Genomic DNA, 14,858 nt, shown 5'->3' with positions numbered 1-14,858 from the left:
AGGCTCCTCGGTCCACGCAGCATTTCTGAGAGGCAATATGGCAATTCTTACAAAAAAGCCTTAAAAATGGCAATTCTTATACAAACTCTTAAAAACTGATCCTAGCCTTTAATGCAGCTGTTCCACTTTATGGGATATACACAAGGAAATATTTGAAAGAGCTCACAAACATTAAGCACCAAGGATGTTTATCACATGTAAATGTTTATATTAGAGTTTAAAAGATTATCCAAAAAATAGGAATTATTCCATATTAAGGAGTAATGCAAAATCATTCAAATACTATTGGAAAATATCTAGTGATAGGAAATAATTCTCACCAAACACTGTTTACATAAAAGTTGTAAAACAATGCATACTATGATTTAAGTTTTTGATAAATATTATATATTAGGGAAAAACATATATTTTGGCTAGGTACACATTCAAGTATTAACAGAATCTCTGAATACCACTTATGAATGATGAGCAAAGGGGAAATTACACTGAAGAATCCTGAGGCTACATCTACAACTCTGAAATCTCTCCATGGTGGTGGATTAAAGGTGGATGCAATTTACTTTGGGCTTTTGATGGCTTTGAGTAACAGAAAAGAGTGAAAGTGATGCTTTGTCAGTTTCTAAGCACAGACCGTAAGAAATTCAGAATATTGTCTCAAGAGTGAAGTGCCATGTAAGACGGTCCGCTACTCCAATGCCTCCAAGCTAAAAATGCCACGTGCAAGCTTTCCAGACAACAGTCCTAACTGAGTCCAGCCTTCCAGCCTATCCCAGGCATGAGTGGGAAGCCATCTTGGACCCTCTGGACCAGCTCATTCATCACACAATTTTCTCTTGGTTGTCTCAATCAATCATACAAAATCCCTAATTGAGCTCAACTCATATCTTTGATCCATAAAATCATGAATTAGGGTGGCTGTTTTAAGCCACTAGGTTTTAAGTATTTTTTATACAACAATAGATACTTGGAACACTTGCCATTATAACTGTGACAAAATCTTTCAGAAAATAATTGTGCATGTAATTATATGAAAACACTCTCCTAGCCTGCAGCTGAAATCAGATGCTTCTTGGATGCTTTGAGAATCATTTGTATCGGTAGGACCAAAGTGTAATCCCTGACATTCTGTGCTTGGGAAATGTTTTCTGACTAGTAAATACATACTTACATAATTTAGGCTCAGGCTCCCAATATCAAGATCAGGGTTCTTAAAAAAATAAGCAGCAAACCACACAATACAATCCCAAAATGGATAAGGGAGCAAGACAAAGAGAAGACTCAGGTAAGCGAGGAAGGGAAAAAAAAAAAAGCTGTATATTACTGTTATGATTCTGCTGCAATCTTTTTCTTATTCTTAGAATGATATTCAAAGGTCAGTCCTTCAATAAATATTTATTAAATATATCAGAGTTACTTAACGCATTTCTTTTGGGGGAAAAGAAGTGTTAAAGGTGGAAAGACATGCCTAACAGAAATAGAAGGATGTGCAAAGTTGAGAAGTTAGACCAACCACCAAGGGACTGACTTCCAGCTATTTAGCAGAACAAACTTTGTGGGGGTTGGGGGTGGGGGGTCGAGTGTGAGAAGAAGAGGTGAAGTAAGAGAGATAATAAGGACCAAAATGAGAGAGGGGGGCAAAGGAGGACCACTAAGTGCCTTCTGTGCCATGTTAAGGAGTTTGGCTATTATTCTGGGAACACTGGGGGACTCAGGGATTTGTTCAGAACTGCATTTTAGAAAAAGGTCTTCAATTGCAAACTGGAGCACTAAAATGAGAATCCCAACGCAGAGCTAGAAATCAATCAGATGGTGGTGGTCTGAGGCAGCGGTAGTAGACGGCGAGACCAACTTGGACTTACACTGAGCATTAAAAGGCCTTGACGACGGTTTGGATACAGAGACAGGAAAAGAGGGAGAAATACAGGACAAGCTCCAGGGTTTTGGTTTACAGATGAAAGACAACATAGAAAGAAGAGCAGATATGAGTGAGGGCTAAGAGGAAGAACGTTATGCAGGTTTAGATCTATAAATAAGAGCTCCTGCTATATCTGGAAGTCTGCCACTGTGCTCCCACTGAGGCTCTAGAAACACTACATTAAAGCAATATGGATTTTAGAAGTTGGTGGCCCATGCAGAGAGTTAAAGTCCTGGAAATAAATCAATTCAGTGGCCCAGGGCCCTTGAGTCATATTAATCACAGCATCATGATGGGCACAGAAGCAATTTGTAAAGAAACCATTCTCTACACCTCTAAATCTATACTGTGAGCTATAAATAACTTGAATGGTGGTAGCAGAAAGAAAGCAGAAACAGTGAGATGTACCACAGTGAAAGAAAATCAATTTAATCTTTTGTGTTCATGAGATAGGACAATCACAGTTTAAGATACTTAATTCAAAGCAGTCTAACTTTTGGTAGTGGGAGTAAACCATTAATTCAAGCTATGAGACGCTGGTCTTATCCTACTCTCTTACCAGCAAGCTGCCTCTCACCTTAGAGACTTTCATAAATAACCTGCAGCTGAATTAGGTAAGAAATGGCTGAATTAATGAAGGCATAAGATAAAACATACGAAGAAAGGGCTCTAATCAACACAGAACAATGAGACTCTGGTCCTAATCTTAACTAGTTGACTCTAAGAAATTAAATTCTCTATGATTAATATTTTCTTTTATGAATTAAGCTCTTATGTTCTAAGTTTTCTTGGGTCTGAACTACCTACAGCCCAGAATGCTAAAAGATGGCCTTTATATTCATGAAAGGTTATTATTCATAGAAATGAAAAGAAGAGAAAAACGTCCATTGAGTGTTAGTATAAGCCAGGAACTTGCTGCATTGTTCATACATATTTCACTTCATTTTAGGATTTCCACAAACCTTTGAGCAAACAGACGTGCGCTAGAGATTAAGGACTTGCCAGTGGCTACACAGTAAGTGGCTAAACCAGGATTGCAACAGTCTTATTGGGATTCAGTGTCACTTTTTACTACCCATGTTGCTTGTTCAAGAGAATAGCCACTTTTTGTTTTCTAGTTAGAACTGACAACAAAAGAGGAACTGGGAACTACTACTTCACACTGCAGAGAATTACATGCAAGAGGGGAAAATCAAATTTCCATACAGGGTTTAGAAACTCTTTTCCTTATAAAGATCTACAAAATCATTACATATTTTCACTCTTTTAGAACGGATTAAATGTGATTCTTGCCAAGGGTAGAACAATTAAAATAGATGATATTTCTAAGATCAAATCAATTTTACATTCTTAATTTCTCAATGTTTAGTCACTAAGGGACTTCCCTGGCAGTCTAGTGGTTAAGACTTCGAATAAAGAGAGTATGGGTTTGATTCCCTGTCAGGGAGTTAATATTCCACATGCCTCACGGCCAAAATTAAAAACAAAACAAACAAACAAACAAAAAATAAAACACACAGAAGCAATATTGTAACAAATACACCAAAGACTTTAAAAATGATCCAAAAAGATTATCACTGATATAATAATGGGCATAAATAGAGATTCTAAAAAGCAAGTATACATATCTGAACAGCTTCATGTACAGTAATCATACCTGAAAAAATAACAACATGGATGGAGTTCTTCCCACATTATAATGCTATTGAGATGAAAATGTCTGATTCAGTGGCTGCTATTTGACTTGGGATATTCATTTTCAGGTGGATTAACAATCTGTAAACAGTTACTCATTTCAAAAAGAGAAAGCCTCATCATGCCTGTCTAACATTTGACAAAAGATTATTCCTTCCACAAACCAAATTCATGTAGCTTACCTTTAAGCTCATCTTCTCAAATTATCAGTAAAAATTATCTACTTTAGACTAATGAAGTCTTGCTCTAAATGAGAAAAAATCCAGTTGCCAGGCAACAAAGACGACATCAAGACAAATTTTTCCCCTCTCACCAGATGAACACTATCACAGCATCTCTAGCTGAATGTTGCCAAGATGACTCTGTGTCTATATGACGGTTCTTCCCAATCACAACTTCTCATGCCAAACTATCTACAATTTCTTTCCCATGAATGAATAAAAAAAGAGATGAATTTATTTTCGATGGTTATGTTGAGAAAAACAAAACTGCATCAGACAGTACTGATTCATTCATATTACTAAAGACTCTTCGCACTCTGCATCATAGGGTATATTCTGGACAAACCAGTTCATGAGGCAGCGGCCTTATCTGTTCAGTCTGACCCACCCAGCTCTCTGAATTCCATAATGTGTATTTCAAAAGTCTAGTGCAATCCATTGTCTTTAAAAATGTAGGCCTATACTTTAACCAAACCCTACAACCACAGCCCAAATTTGATGGGCTCAGAAAATATTAAGGAAAACCCAGAAAGCAGAGGATGACCATTTACAAGTATTAAAAACTAGGAAGGCAGCATTTGGTTGTATATAGAAATTTTTCACTTCAAGATCTACAACAAAAGGAATGTTTCCCAGTGACTATAGGCACCCAAACCACAGAAAACAGATTTTTGAATAATTAAAGATAGTGTCATCAAGATCAAATTACCAGGAAGATACTTTTCCTTGCTGTACTGTTAGCCATACAGAGCTTTTTATCTCTTAGCCCTAGGAAGCCATTTTGCAGGAAAATATACCAGATTTTGCATGGGGCCAAGCTAGGTATATTAAGATGGAAGAAAGTCACACATCCAGCACATAGTTGTAACATGGCTTTTTCAAAGACACAATAACCAGACTCATAAAATTCCCAGTGTAGACTTCCAGGGATGAAGAAAATCCCCTATCACAGACTAAACTCAGGACTACACACTGACAGATCGAAATTCCTCTGCAACAAGTACATCAATTCAGATGCCTGAAGGTGGAATGTGTGAAAACACAAACGTAACAAAGGACGAGGATAATTCAGAAAAAAGAAAAAAGCACGACAAACTCTGACATTCTGCCTATCAAGTATCAAGTCACAATGCGTCTACCAAGGAGAAAGGAGACAGTACTACATCTGAGTCTGTATCATAAAGAGCTCTCTCTTTAGGATAGCTGTTGTTAAACTACAATGAACTACTCCATTTTGTGGTTTTGATTCTTGCAAATAAAAAGGATTGCTGCCTATAAAAACTCCTGGGCTAATGGATATTCTCCAGATACACCTAATGATAACAACTGAATCTGGTCAACATAACCAATCTTCGTGGCCCTCAGGAAGTATATCCTACTGAATACTACATAAAAAAGGATTACTGGATCAGGCAGCCTTGACATATTTTAATAATATGGTATTAGGATGTATGTGCCTTTAGCATCAATGATTTTGATTTAAGAGCCAGCTTGATTAAAGTTTGCTGGAGCCTGTGGGTCTACTTAAATAAAATCTAGAATTATCAGATTCCTCCTCAAAGGAGGAGGATTTAGGCTATATAAAGAATATATTTATTTTAGAATTAGTCATTGCAATTAAAACTGCAGCAGTTCAAACAGGGAGAGAAACACTGTGATTACTTTAAAATATAAGAACTCAGCAAAGATGGCTCAAGGCAGCTAAAGTAAGATCAATAACTTCAATCGCCACCAATGTCTCAATCCATTAGGAGACTACCATTTTCTCACTGAAATCCCTCCTAAAGGCTTTAAAAATTCTAGGAGGAAGTTTACTCCTCCATTAAAGTGATGGAAACAAAACAAACAACAAAATCACCCAGTGCTACTCAAGCTGGTGGTCATTACCTCATTTCAATTACTTCATCACTACCCGGCCATCACTTAAAACACTTCCAACGGAAGCTTTGTATCTTCTGATGGAAACCAAAGACATTTGTTCTGCTAGCCCTTCACCAAGCGGCCTCTTATAAAAGCGACTGTGGAACTCAAGCATTCTGCCTTTACAGTCAATACCTCTAACTGACTGATAACAAATGAAAGAACACAGTATTTCTACTTGAAATTAAATAACATAACACAGCAGGATGCCCAACTTTTTTGTTACAGTCATTTCCAAGTCAGTGCCATGCATGCGCTGGCACCTCAGTCGTGTCTGATTCTTTGCCATGACCGAAGTGGCTGAGCACGTGTGGCCAGGCCTGGAAGTGACTGCCACACCTTACAGTAAATAGGGAGGAAGGAAGGAAAGAAGGAAAGAAAGAGGGGCGAGAAGGGGAGGCAGGAAGGAAACAAGGGGAAAAGGAAGGAGGAAACTTCGAAAAGGAGTAAGGTCTACTATGTTTTGGGGTTTAGTAGCTAGTTGCTTACACTAGGTGATTCACTCATAAGGAAAACATTTCCTTCATAGTCATCTGAAGTCAGGAAAAAAAAAATTCTTGCTGGAGACAATGCACTGCATTGAGAGTTCTTTCTTTGTGCTGTTTGATTACTAGAAAACTCATCTTAGGACAAAAAGTGATCTGCAACAGTACAGTGTTTTATTAGTGATTGTACAACTGAGGATAATGAAGTTCTGGCTGTTTTTATTTTTGTGCACACATTATCATATCTTAAAGGAACAATCATCAATTCTCTTAATTTCCCCTTCTCAGATTATGACTACGACACCTCTGTTTCGCAAAATCCATGTAAAAAAAAAAGAAAGAAAGAAAAATTCAGTCAATAATCCAGATTCAATCATTTTATGGATGAATTACTGTGAGATAAAGCACCTGGGTAAATGACAATTCATCTACTATCCAGAATTATGAATCATGTAGATACAACTCTCCTATATAAACTAGCAAGACCAATTTCCTTCATGAAAGCATTTCATGTTTACATTATTACAGTCCAAAACAAGGGATTAATGCTTCAGTGGTGTTGAACAGTGACAATTCTTTATTAAATGCCCCTACAAGGAGTTGATCTGTTCCTGGATTTTTTTACAGATTAGTTTGCAGTTTAGAATCTTAGGTGTTATTTAAATCAGACATCAAGAGTGTTGACATTAACAGATCGCAAGAGTCACTAGAAATCTGTTGCTGCTAATGAAAATTTCACTTGAGTAACAAAAAAATTGCTGCTGCTGTTGAGATGCTGAGTCATGTCCAACTCTTTCTGACTCCACAGACCGCACCCCACCAGGCTCCTCTGTCCATGGACTTTTCCAGGCAACAATCCTGGAGTGGGTTGCCATTTGCTACTCTACGGGACCTTCCCAACCCAGTGATCGAACCTGCATCCCTTACATCTCCTGCACTGGCAGGCAGATTCTTTACCACCAGCGCCACCGGGGAAGCCCAACAAAAACCATGCGGTAATATAAACGGATTGACTGCAGAATGCCTTCTTAGAACCCAAGTCACAGGAACCAATCAATTTTCACTCATACATTTTAGTTACTTAACATATCCCTTTACTAATTCCAAATTATACATCACGGTTTCTTAACAGCTCATTTGTATACATATATTAATGTAATCAGAGAGCAAATTCATAAATTATGCATTGTATCTGAGGCTCATAAAAGTGTATGATTGTATAAAATAATATCAATTTCGAAGTCAATAATAAGTAAGAACAACCTTGTAGAAAATTTGAAATTTTAAATAAAGAATAATATTCCTTTGGTGAAAGATTAACCCTCCTCGAAATGTTATCAGGTTTTTACTGACATACCTCTTGGAGAGGCACACACCATTTATTTGATATGCAAAATATTAGGAAACTCATAAACGAGCTAGAAATATCAAATGTTCTCTTCCTTCTGAGTTAATAATAACCCATAAAGTGTTTACCTTTTCCCCTAGTAATCTGATATCTTAAGAAAGGTGAACAGTTGCAAACATTAAACTTCATTTCTCAATTATTTACCACAACATATATCATTGAAAATAGTGAACTAATTTCTTTTATGCCAATGAATAAAGATTCTAACTAAATTTTCTGTTAGTTGCAGACACCTGCACCACCTAGGATGAATTTTTTTTAATAATGATCAAAACCACTAAAATAGCTAGTTATCTGAAAGCAAATGTGAAAGTGTAGGTTGCTCAGTCATGTCTGACTCTTTGCAACCCCATAGACTGTAGCTTGCCAGGCTCCTCTGTCCATGGAATTCTCCAGGCAAGAATATTGGAGTGGGCTGTCATTCCCTTCTTCAGAGGACCTTTCCGACCAAGGGATTGAACCTGGATCTTCTGCATTGCAGACAGATTCTTTTTTTTTTTTTTTTTCAAAATCAAAATATGTAAGCCTTCATTATAGGACCATTTCCAACTTGCTCTTTTTTAAAAAAATTTATTTATTTTAATTGGAGGCTAATGCAGGCAGATTCTTTACCTACCATCTAAGCCACCAGGGAAGCGCAGTTAGATACTTACCCACCTACATACCTATCCCTATGTATGTATTTGAGTACTCAATTGGATACAGTATCAAATGCTGTAAAGATAAATGTGGTGGATGGAAAGAATCAGTTATTGTTAGTAGAAATTCACTGTTTTCCACAGTAATGAGCAGCCATTAAAAGCTAATTAAGGTGACAGCACACTGACATAATGTGGTGATTAATTCCCTCTGAACGATACATTAAAGAAAAACTGCAAAGTCACATGGAACTCAGTACTCACCAGAGACCTCTTATGCTTGTTTCTCAGGCTTCAGTGAGCTTTGCTGTAAGCCTGGATTCACTAACTACATACATCTGCACAGGCTATTATGTGCAAATATCAATAAGAGAAAGTAAAGGAATCATAATTTTATTTATTAACGCACTGGTTTCCTTCCACAGTCTCCAGCATAGCCACCTTTAATGGAGCCGGGGTGGGGGACAGAACTCTTCTGCAAGTATTTGTGTAAGGTCACTTGTATATTGGAAACAAATTGTATGTTGACCAGGAAAGGAAAACCATCATGGAAAGCAGTCTTAACGGTAATCAAATATTTTCCTCTTTATGCCCAGGAAAATAACTGTTTGAATTTTCCTGGTGAATAGCCAATGCATCAAGTCTATAGACACTCTTCCATACAGAGCAGTAATTCCTCACTTGTTTTCTATATGTATTCTACACAGAGCATTGCTTTCTCCACATTCAATCTTATCTTTTTTATTTCCCAAATAGTTACAAATCTGAATTTAGATAGGAAATTTCTTCCTTAGCAAATCAAATTAGACAGAACAGAACCTTTCTTTCTGATTTTCATCTTATTTAAAGAATGTGTATTCTTCTCTGATCATTCATTTTATATTTCAAATTACAAAGAATATAGAAAACACAGTTCTCCCAAAAGAGCAACATCCAAGAAGATAATACAAAAAGTTTAATTTATCAGAATCAAAGAGTTCCAAAATATTAAACACCAAACTTCAGATTTAGTCTCTCAATCTTCCAGACTGAGTCATTTTAAAATGAGATCTAATTTTTACTAAGAAATTTTATTATTTTAATTCAAATTTGATGCCCTGCCTAAAATGTTCAGAAGATGCAAATTCTGAAAACACAACTATACAACTGTTGATCTAATTAGTTGAACTAAGTAGGATAGAACTGAAATATATCCATATGAAGGCTACAGGGCTCTCATAACTCATAGCTACTTTCCGTGAGCCAAATGGCAAAGCCAGCAAAATCACTACCTTCAGTGACAGGGAAAAGAAATTCCAGATGAACTACTTACTTGCACATATGTACACAATCATCCCTCCAAAGAAGTTACCAAAGTTTTATTCTATCCACTTAATATGACAAGTTGTTTCCCAAGGATCACTCAGTGGGAGGAAAATAGAGAATAAATAAGTAAATAAATAAATTACACATGTAATGATACGTGTGTTGGAGAAAAATAATTTGTTTGTCGAGTGCTAAGCAGAAGGGATTTAATCCTAAGAAAGGAGCAGAGAAGCACAGGAAATTCTAGAAAAGAAACAGAGCTTTAAAAAGTACTCTTGGAGCAGTCATAGGAAAGCTCGGTTACAGGAAAGCAGAGAGAACACAGACAAGTGCTGACGATAATTTCAGTAAGGGTAGATGACAGTGCGGCTGCTGCAGCTCAAAGGCAATCGGAGCGCTGAAGGTGGGATGAATTCAAAGAAAACCTGAGATTTAGTGACTCACCAGATACACGAAATGAGAATGAGAATGCAAACGAGGTCTCAGGGCTTTATATCCAAGGTCAAGAGAATGATAGTATCAGTGTAATTTAAGATTTTTTAACAAAAGGATAATCAAATAATCGCTTACTTCTACTGAAGCCAGAACCGCCTGATTGCTGAGTTTGTGCCTGATGGTCACAATTCAGAATTCCCTCCCATCCCTGCAGTGTTTCTCAGCGTTTCTGCAATATTTATCGACATGTGTGGAAAATTCTCACCAGTTTGCCACCAGTGGTCTAGCACGGGGACTCTGAAGACCTTTTTGGACCATTCCAGCGTCTCCACATCACATCGTTCCCCAGCCACAAACAGTGTCTTGAACCTGAGTATTAGGGGGAGAGGGAATTGAAATTATTCCTGGAAAATAAACTGAAATAATTTCCGTGTTTGCCTTCTTTTAAACACTGTAGAATCTAATCACATTAATTCTCAGAGGAAACCACTGTAGAATGGTTGTGGAAAGCAGGCATCGTTTGTTTGGACCCAGAATGCTATGCAGCACTAATCCACTTCAGTCGTGTCTGCCTCTTTGCGACTCTATGGACAGCAGCCCGCCAGGTTCCTCTGTCCATGGGATTCCCCAGGTAAGAATACTGGAGTGAGTTGCCATGCACTCCTTCCAGGGGATCTTTACAACCCAGGGCTTGAACCCATGTCTCCTAAGACTCATGCATTGGCCCCAGTAAAACTAAATACATATCACAGCACTGGAGAGAAACACTTCAAAAGCAGAATTCACAGTTACAGCTTTTCAGTTCTGAGAAAAGCAACTGAGTTGATCTTTGTAATATATCCGTCACATTCATCTAATTACCAAAAAGTGAAAAATCTTTTCCTCCTTGACATTACCTCTGCTAATTTTAGCTCCAAATTTGATTGCAGTATTCTATTTAAGTCTTTGCACAAAAATATACTCTAGAGTATCAGCTAAGGCAACAAATGTTCTCATAGATATGACGCACTTGCTCCTCCTCATGACCTTCAATAAACATTACTCTGACTACAACATATATTTCTATTTCAAGGACACATAGGAAAGACAGGTGAAAGGTAGGTGATTTAAAAAGAAATGGCATTGTGGCCTTCCAGGATAAAAAGGCGCTTATCAGAAGGAATAAATGATCACTAAGAGATGAACAATCCTTTGCAGGGAACACTATGCCACAGTGTATAAAGGATGAAACAGAAAAAAACAGAACTGCCTTGACACCATTGGTGGTTCATTGAGAGAAAAACTATTTTTTTCTTCCATTCTCAATGTCCCAGGGGCCTGTCAAAACAAAGAAGCTGTGCATGAAAAGCGAATTCACTATCATTAAAATAAAAACATAAATAAACACAAATCAAATGTAAAAACCTGCCTACCCATCCTGTACAATGTAGTATAGCCACAGAAGATTTATCATTCCCTTAACTTATTTCAGAAAAATCTCATGAAGATTCAAATATTCCCACACTATGCTCCACAACTATGGAGCCTCTATGCTGCCTCTGCCACAAACAGATACTGCATTCTATAATTACTTGCTTCTTGCTTATTTCTCACAGCTCCTTAGGATCATTCATCTTTATGACATCAATACCAATCAAAATATCTGAGATTTTTAGATACTTAAACTTTACGCAAACTACATATATATTTGCAATTCAAGCAAATATATTACCTAAAATTACTTAAAATTTACTTGTAACTTGCTTGAAATTAAAATCTGGATTATCAATTATGACCTCATCAGACAGAAATGTTATAGCAGGAAGAAATAAACAGTTAACACATTAAGCTATTAAAGTAGGCTAAAATATAACAAAAACTAAAGTTTTAAAGTTTAAAACAAGGTTGATATATCTATAATTTTAGATACTATAGAAAAACAAGACAAAATAAGGATATAAAAGTCATACTGTTGATAATCTTATGACTGAAAAACATGAACATATTTTAATTGTATCGTATTCAAACTATCAAAACTATTTTTTTAAACTTCTGTGGTTAGGTATATTATATGTTTCTAGGGTAAATGAGGAACAGTGAAGCCATCTGGAGAGCCAGTCCTGGGCCTTGTCACAAAGGAGCGTATAGAACTTTCTAAAGAATTTGGATTTCATCCTGAAGGTGGTGAGAGGTGTGATCACTCACCTAGAGCCAGACATCCTGGAATGTGAAGTCAAGTGGGCCTTAGAAAGCATCACTACGAACAAAGGTAATGGAGGTGATAGAATTACAGTTGAGCTATTTCAAATCTTGAAAGATGATGCTGTGAAAGTGCTGCACTCAATATGCCAGCAAATTTGGAAAACTCAGCAGTGGCCACAGGACTGGAAATGGTCAGTTTTCATTCTAATTCCAAAGAAAGGCAATGCCAAAGAATGCTCAAACTACCGCACAATTGCACTCATCTCACATGCTAGTAAAGTAATGCTCAAAATTCTCCAAGCCAGGCTTCAGCAATACGTGACCGTGAACTCCCTGACGTTCAAGCTGGTTTTAGAAAAGGCAGAGGAACCAGAGATCAAATTGCCAACATCCGCTGGATCATAGAAAAAGGAAGAGAATTCCAGAAAAACATCTATTTCTGCTTTATTGACTATGCCAAAGCCTTTGACTATGTGGATCACAATGAACTGAGGAAAATTCTGAAAGAGATAGGAATAACCTGACCTGCCTCTTGAGAAACCTTTACGTAGGTCAGGAACCAACAGTTAGAACTGGACATGGAACAACAGACTGGTTCCACATAGGTAAAGAAGTACGTTAAGACTGTATATTGTCACCCTGCTTATTTAACTTCTATGCAGAGTACCTCATGAGAAACACTGGACTGGAAGAAGCACTGGAGTCAAGATTGCCGGGAGAAATATCAATAACCTCAGATATGCAGATGCCACCACCCTTATGGCAGAAAGTGAAGAGGAACTAAAAAGCCTGTTGATGAAAGTAAAAGAGGTGAGTGATAAAGTTGGCTTAAAACTCAACATTCAGAAAACGAAGATCATGGCATCTGGTCCCATCACTTCATGGGAAATAGATGGGAAACAGTGTCAGACTTTATTTGGGGGGGGGGGGGTCCCAAATCACTGCAGATGGTGATTGCAGCCATGAAAGTAAAAGATGCTTACTCCTTGGAAGAAAAGTTATGACCAACTTAGACAGCATATTCAAAAGCAGAGACACTACTTTGCCAAAAAAGGTGAAAGGTTGTTGTTGAATCACGACGCCAGGATTCTTGGCTCCCGGAGGAGAAGCATTCAATCCGGGGCCAGAGACGAGGCTTGATCACTCAGAGCTTTTGTGTAATAAAGTTTTATTAAAGTATAAAGGAGATAGAGAAAGCTTCTGACATAGGCATCAGAAGGGGGCAGAAAGAGTACCCCCCTGCTAGTCTTCAGCTGGATGTTACATAGTCACTAGCAGTCTGTTAATGAAAGAAAGGAATGTTTTAAAACTCAGAATGGCACCAGGCCCCTCACCCATAAAATGTATTTTGGGATAATCTTGGCACCAAATGGTTCATCCTGGGCCATAAAATGATTAAGTTGAATCTTGAAGAGGGGCAGATCACCAAACAAATAGTTTCATTTACATAGATTAGAGGAGCAATATCTGAGCATAAACATACTGGTTTGTCAAGTAGGTTCTGAGCCAAGAGGCGGAACCAACTTGAAGACAGAGTTTGGGGTAAATTACATTAGTAATTAGTCATTAGTTTGGGGTAAAGTACATTAGCGTAGCTTAAGATAAACATTTCCATAAGAAAAAGGCATTGGTTATCTCTAGGTTTGAGAATAGTTAACTTCAGGTGAAACCAGGTGTCATTATGGCAACACAGTATTTTAAGAGAAACCTCCTTTTAAATTTGTGTAGAGAAGGAAAAAATATCGCTAGTTTGTCTCCTCCTGCCACTTAAGAGAGATAAAAATGTCTGACACTTGTAGGCTATTTCCTCTGTTTGGAGACCCTTGGCCTTCCTGCCTATTACCCTCTTAAAGGTCTGTCTAGTCAAGGCTATGCTTTTTCCAGTGGTCATGTATAGATGTGAGAGTTAGACTGTGAAGAAAGCTGAGCACCGAAGAATTGATGCTTTTGAACTGTGGTGTTGGACATGACTCTTGAGAGTCCCTTGGACTGTAAGGAGATCCAACCAGTCCATTCTAAAGGAGATCAGTCCTGGGTGTTCATTGGAAGGAATGATGCTAAAGCTGAAACTCCAATACTTTGGCCACCTCATGCGACGAGTTGACTCATTGGAAAAGACTCTGATGCTGGGAGGGATTTGGGGCAGGAGGAGAAGGGGATGACAGAGGATGAGATGGCTGGATGGCATCACCGACTCAATGGACATAAGTTTGAGTGAATGCCGGGAGTTAGGGATGGACAGGGAGGCCTGGCATGCTGCAATTTAGTGGTCGCAAAGAGTTGGACACAACTGAGCGACTGAACTGAACTGAACTGAAAGATTTTCAGCAGGAGAGTGGCACAGTGAGATTTTTGGTTTAGGAAGACACCACCAGCAGGAGTGGGGAGGATGGAAAGAAGGTCAGGGCAGGAGCCCAGGGCCCCAGATTTGGGAGGTTATTACCATCACAGAGAAGTGGTGAGACCTGAACCCAGGCAGCCCCGGGAGGGGGTGGGGGGCGGGGGATGGAGGTGGGCGGATTATCTGAGAAGTCTGAGCAAGAGGACTTATCACCACTGACAACTCCCATTTCCTTGAAAAGCCTTTTAGAAATATTTGTATGTCATTGGAAGAAAAACCAATACATAAACAAACGCCAAACCCAAACTTTAAAA

At 38.1% G+C, this 14,858-nt stretch overlaps 1 protein-coding gene across 1 annotated transcript in view; it reads right to left on the bottom strand.

Annotated features, from left to right (window-relative positions):
• Positions 1-14,858, bottom strand: part of ACSS3 (acyl-CoA synthetase short chain family member 3) — a 173,753-nt gene that overhangs the window by 52,075 nt on the left and 106,820 nt on the right. The window contains exon 9 of the mRNA XM_015094557.4: positions 10,288-10,391. Coding sequence (XP_014950043.2) covers positions 10,288-10,391 — 104 coding nt within the window. The remainder of the gene's footprint in view (positions 1-10,287; positions 10,392-14,858) is intronic.

The sequence above is a fragment of the Ovis aries genome, chromosome 3 (genome assembly GCF_016772045.2).
Source record: "Ovis aries strain OAR_USU_Benz2616 breed Rambouillet chromosome 3, ARS-UI_Ramb_v3.0, whole genome shotgun sequence".
In the NCBI taxonomy this organism is placed as follows: domain Eukaryota; kingdom Metazoa; phylum Chordata; class Mammalia; order Artiodactyla; family Bovidae; genus Ovis; species Ovis aries.
Note: the sequence above shows the minus strand (reverse complement) of the source record. Positions and strands in the feature narration are given on the sequence as shown.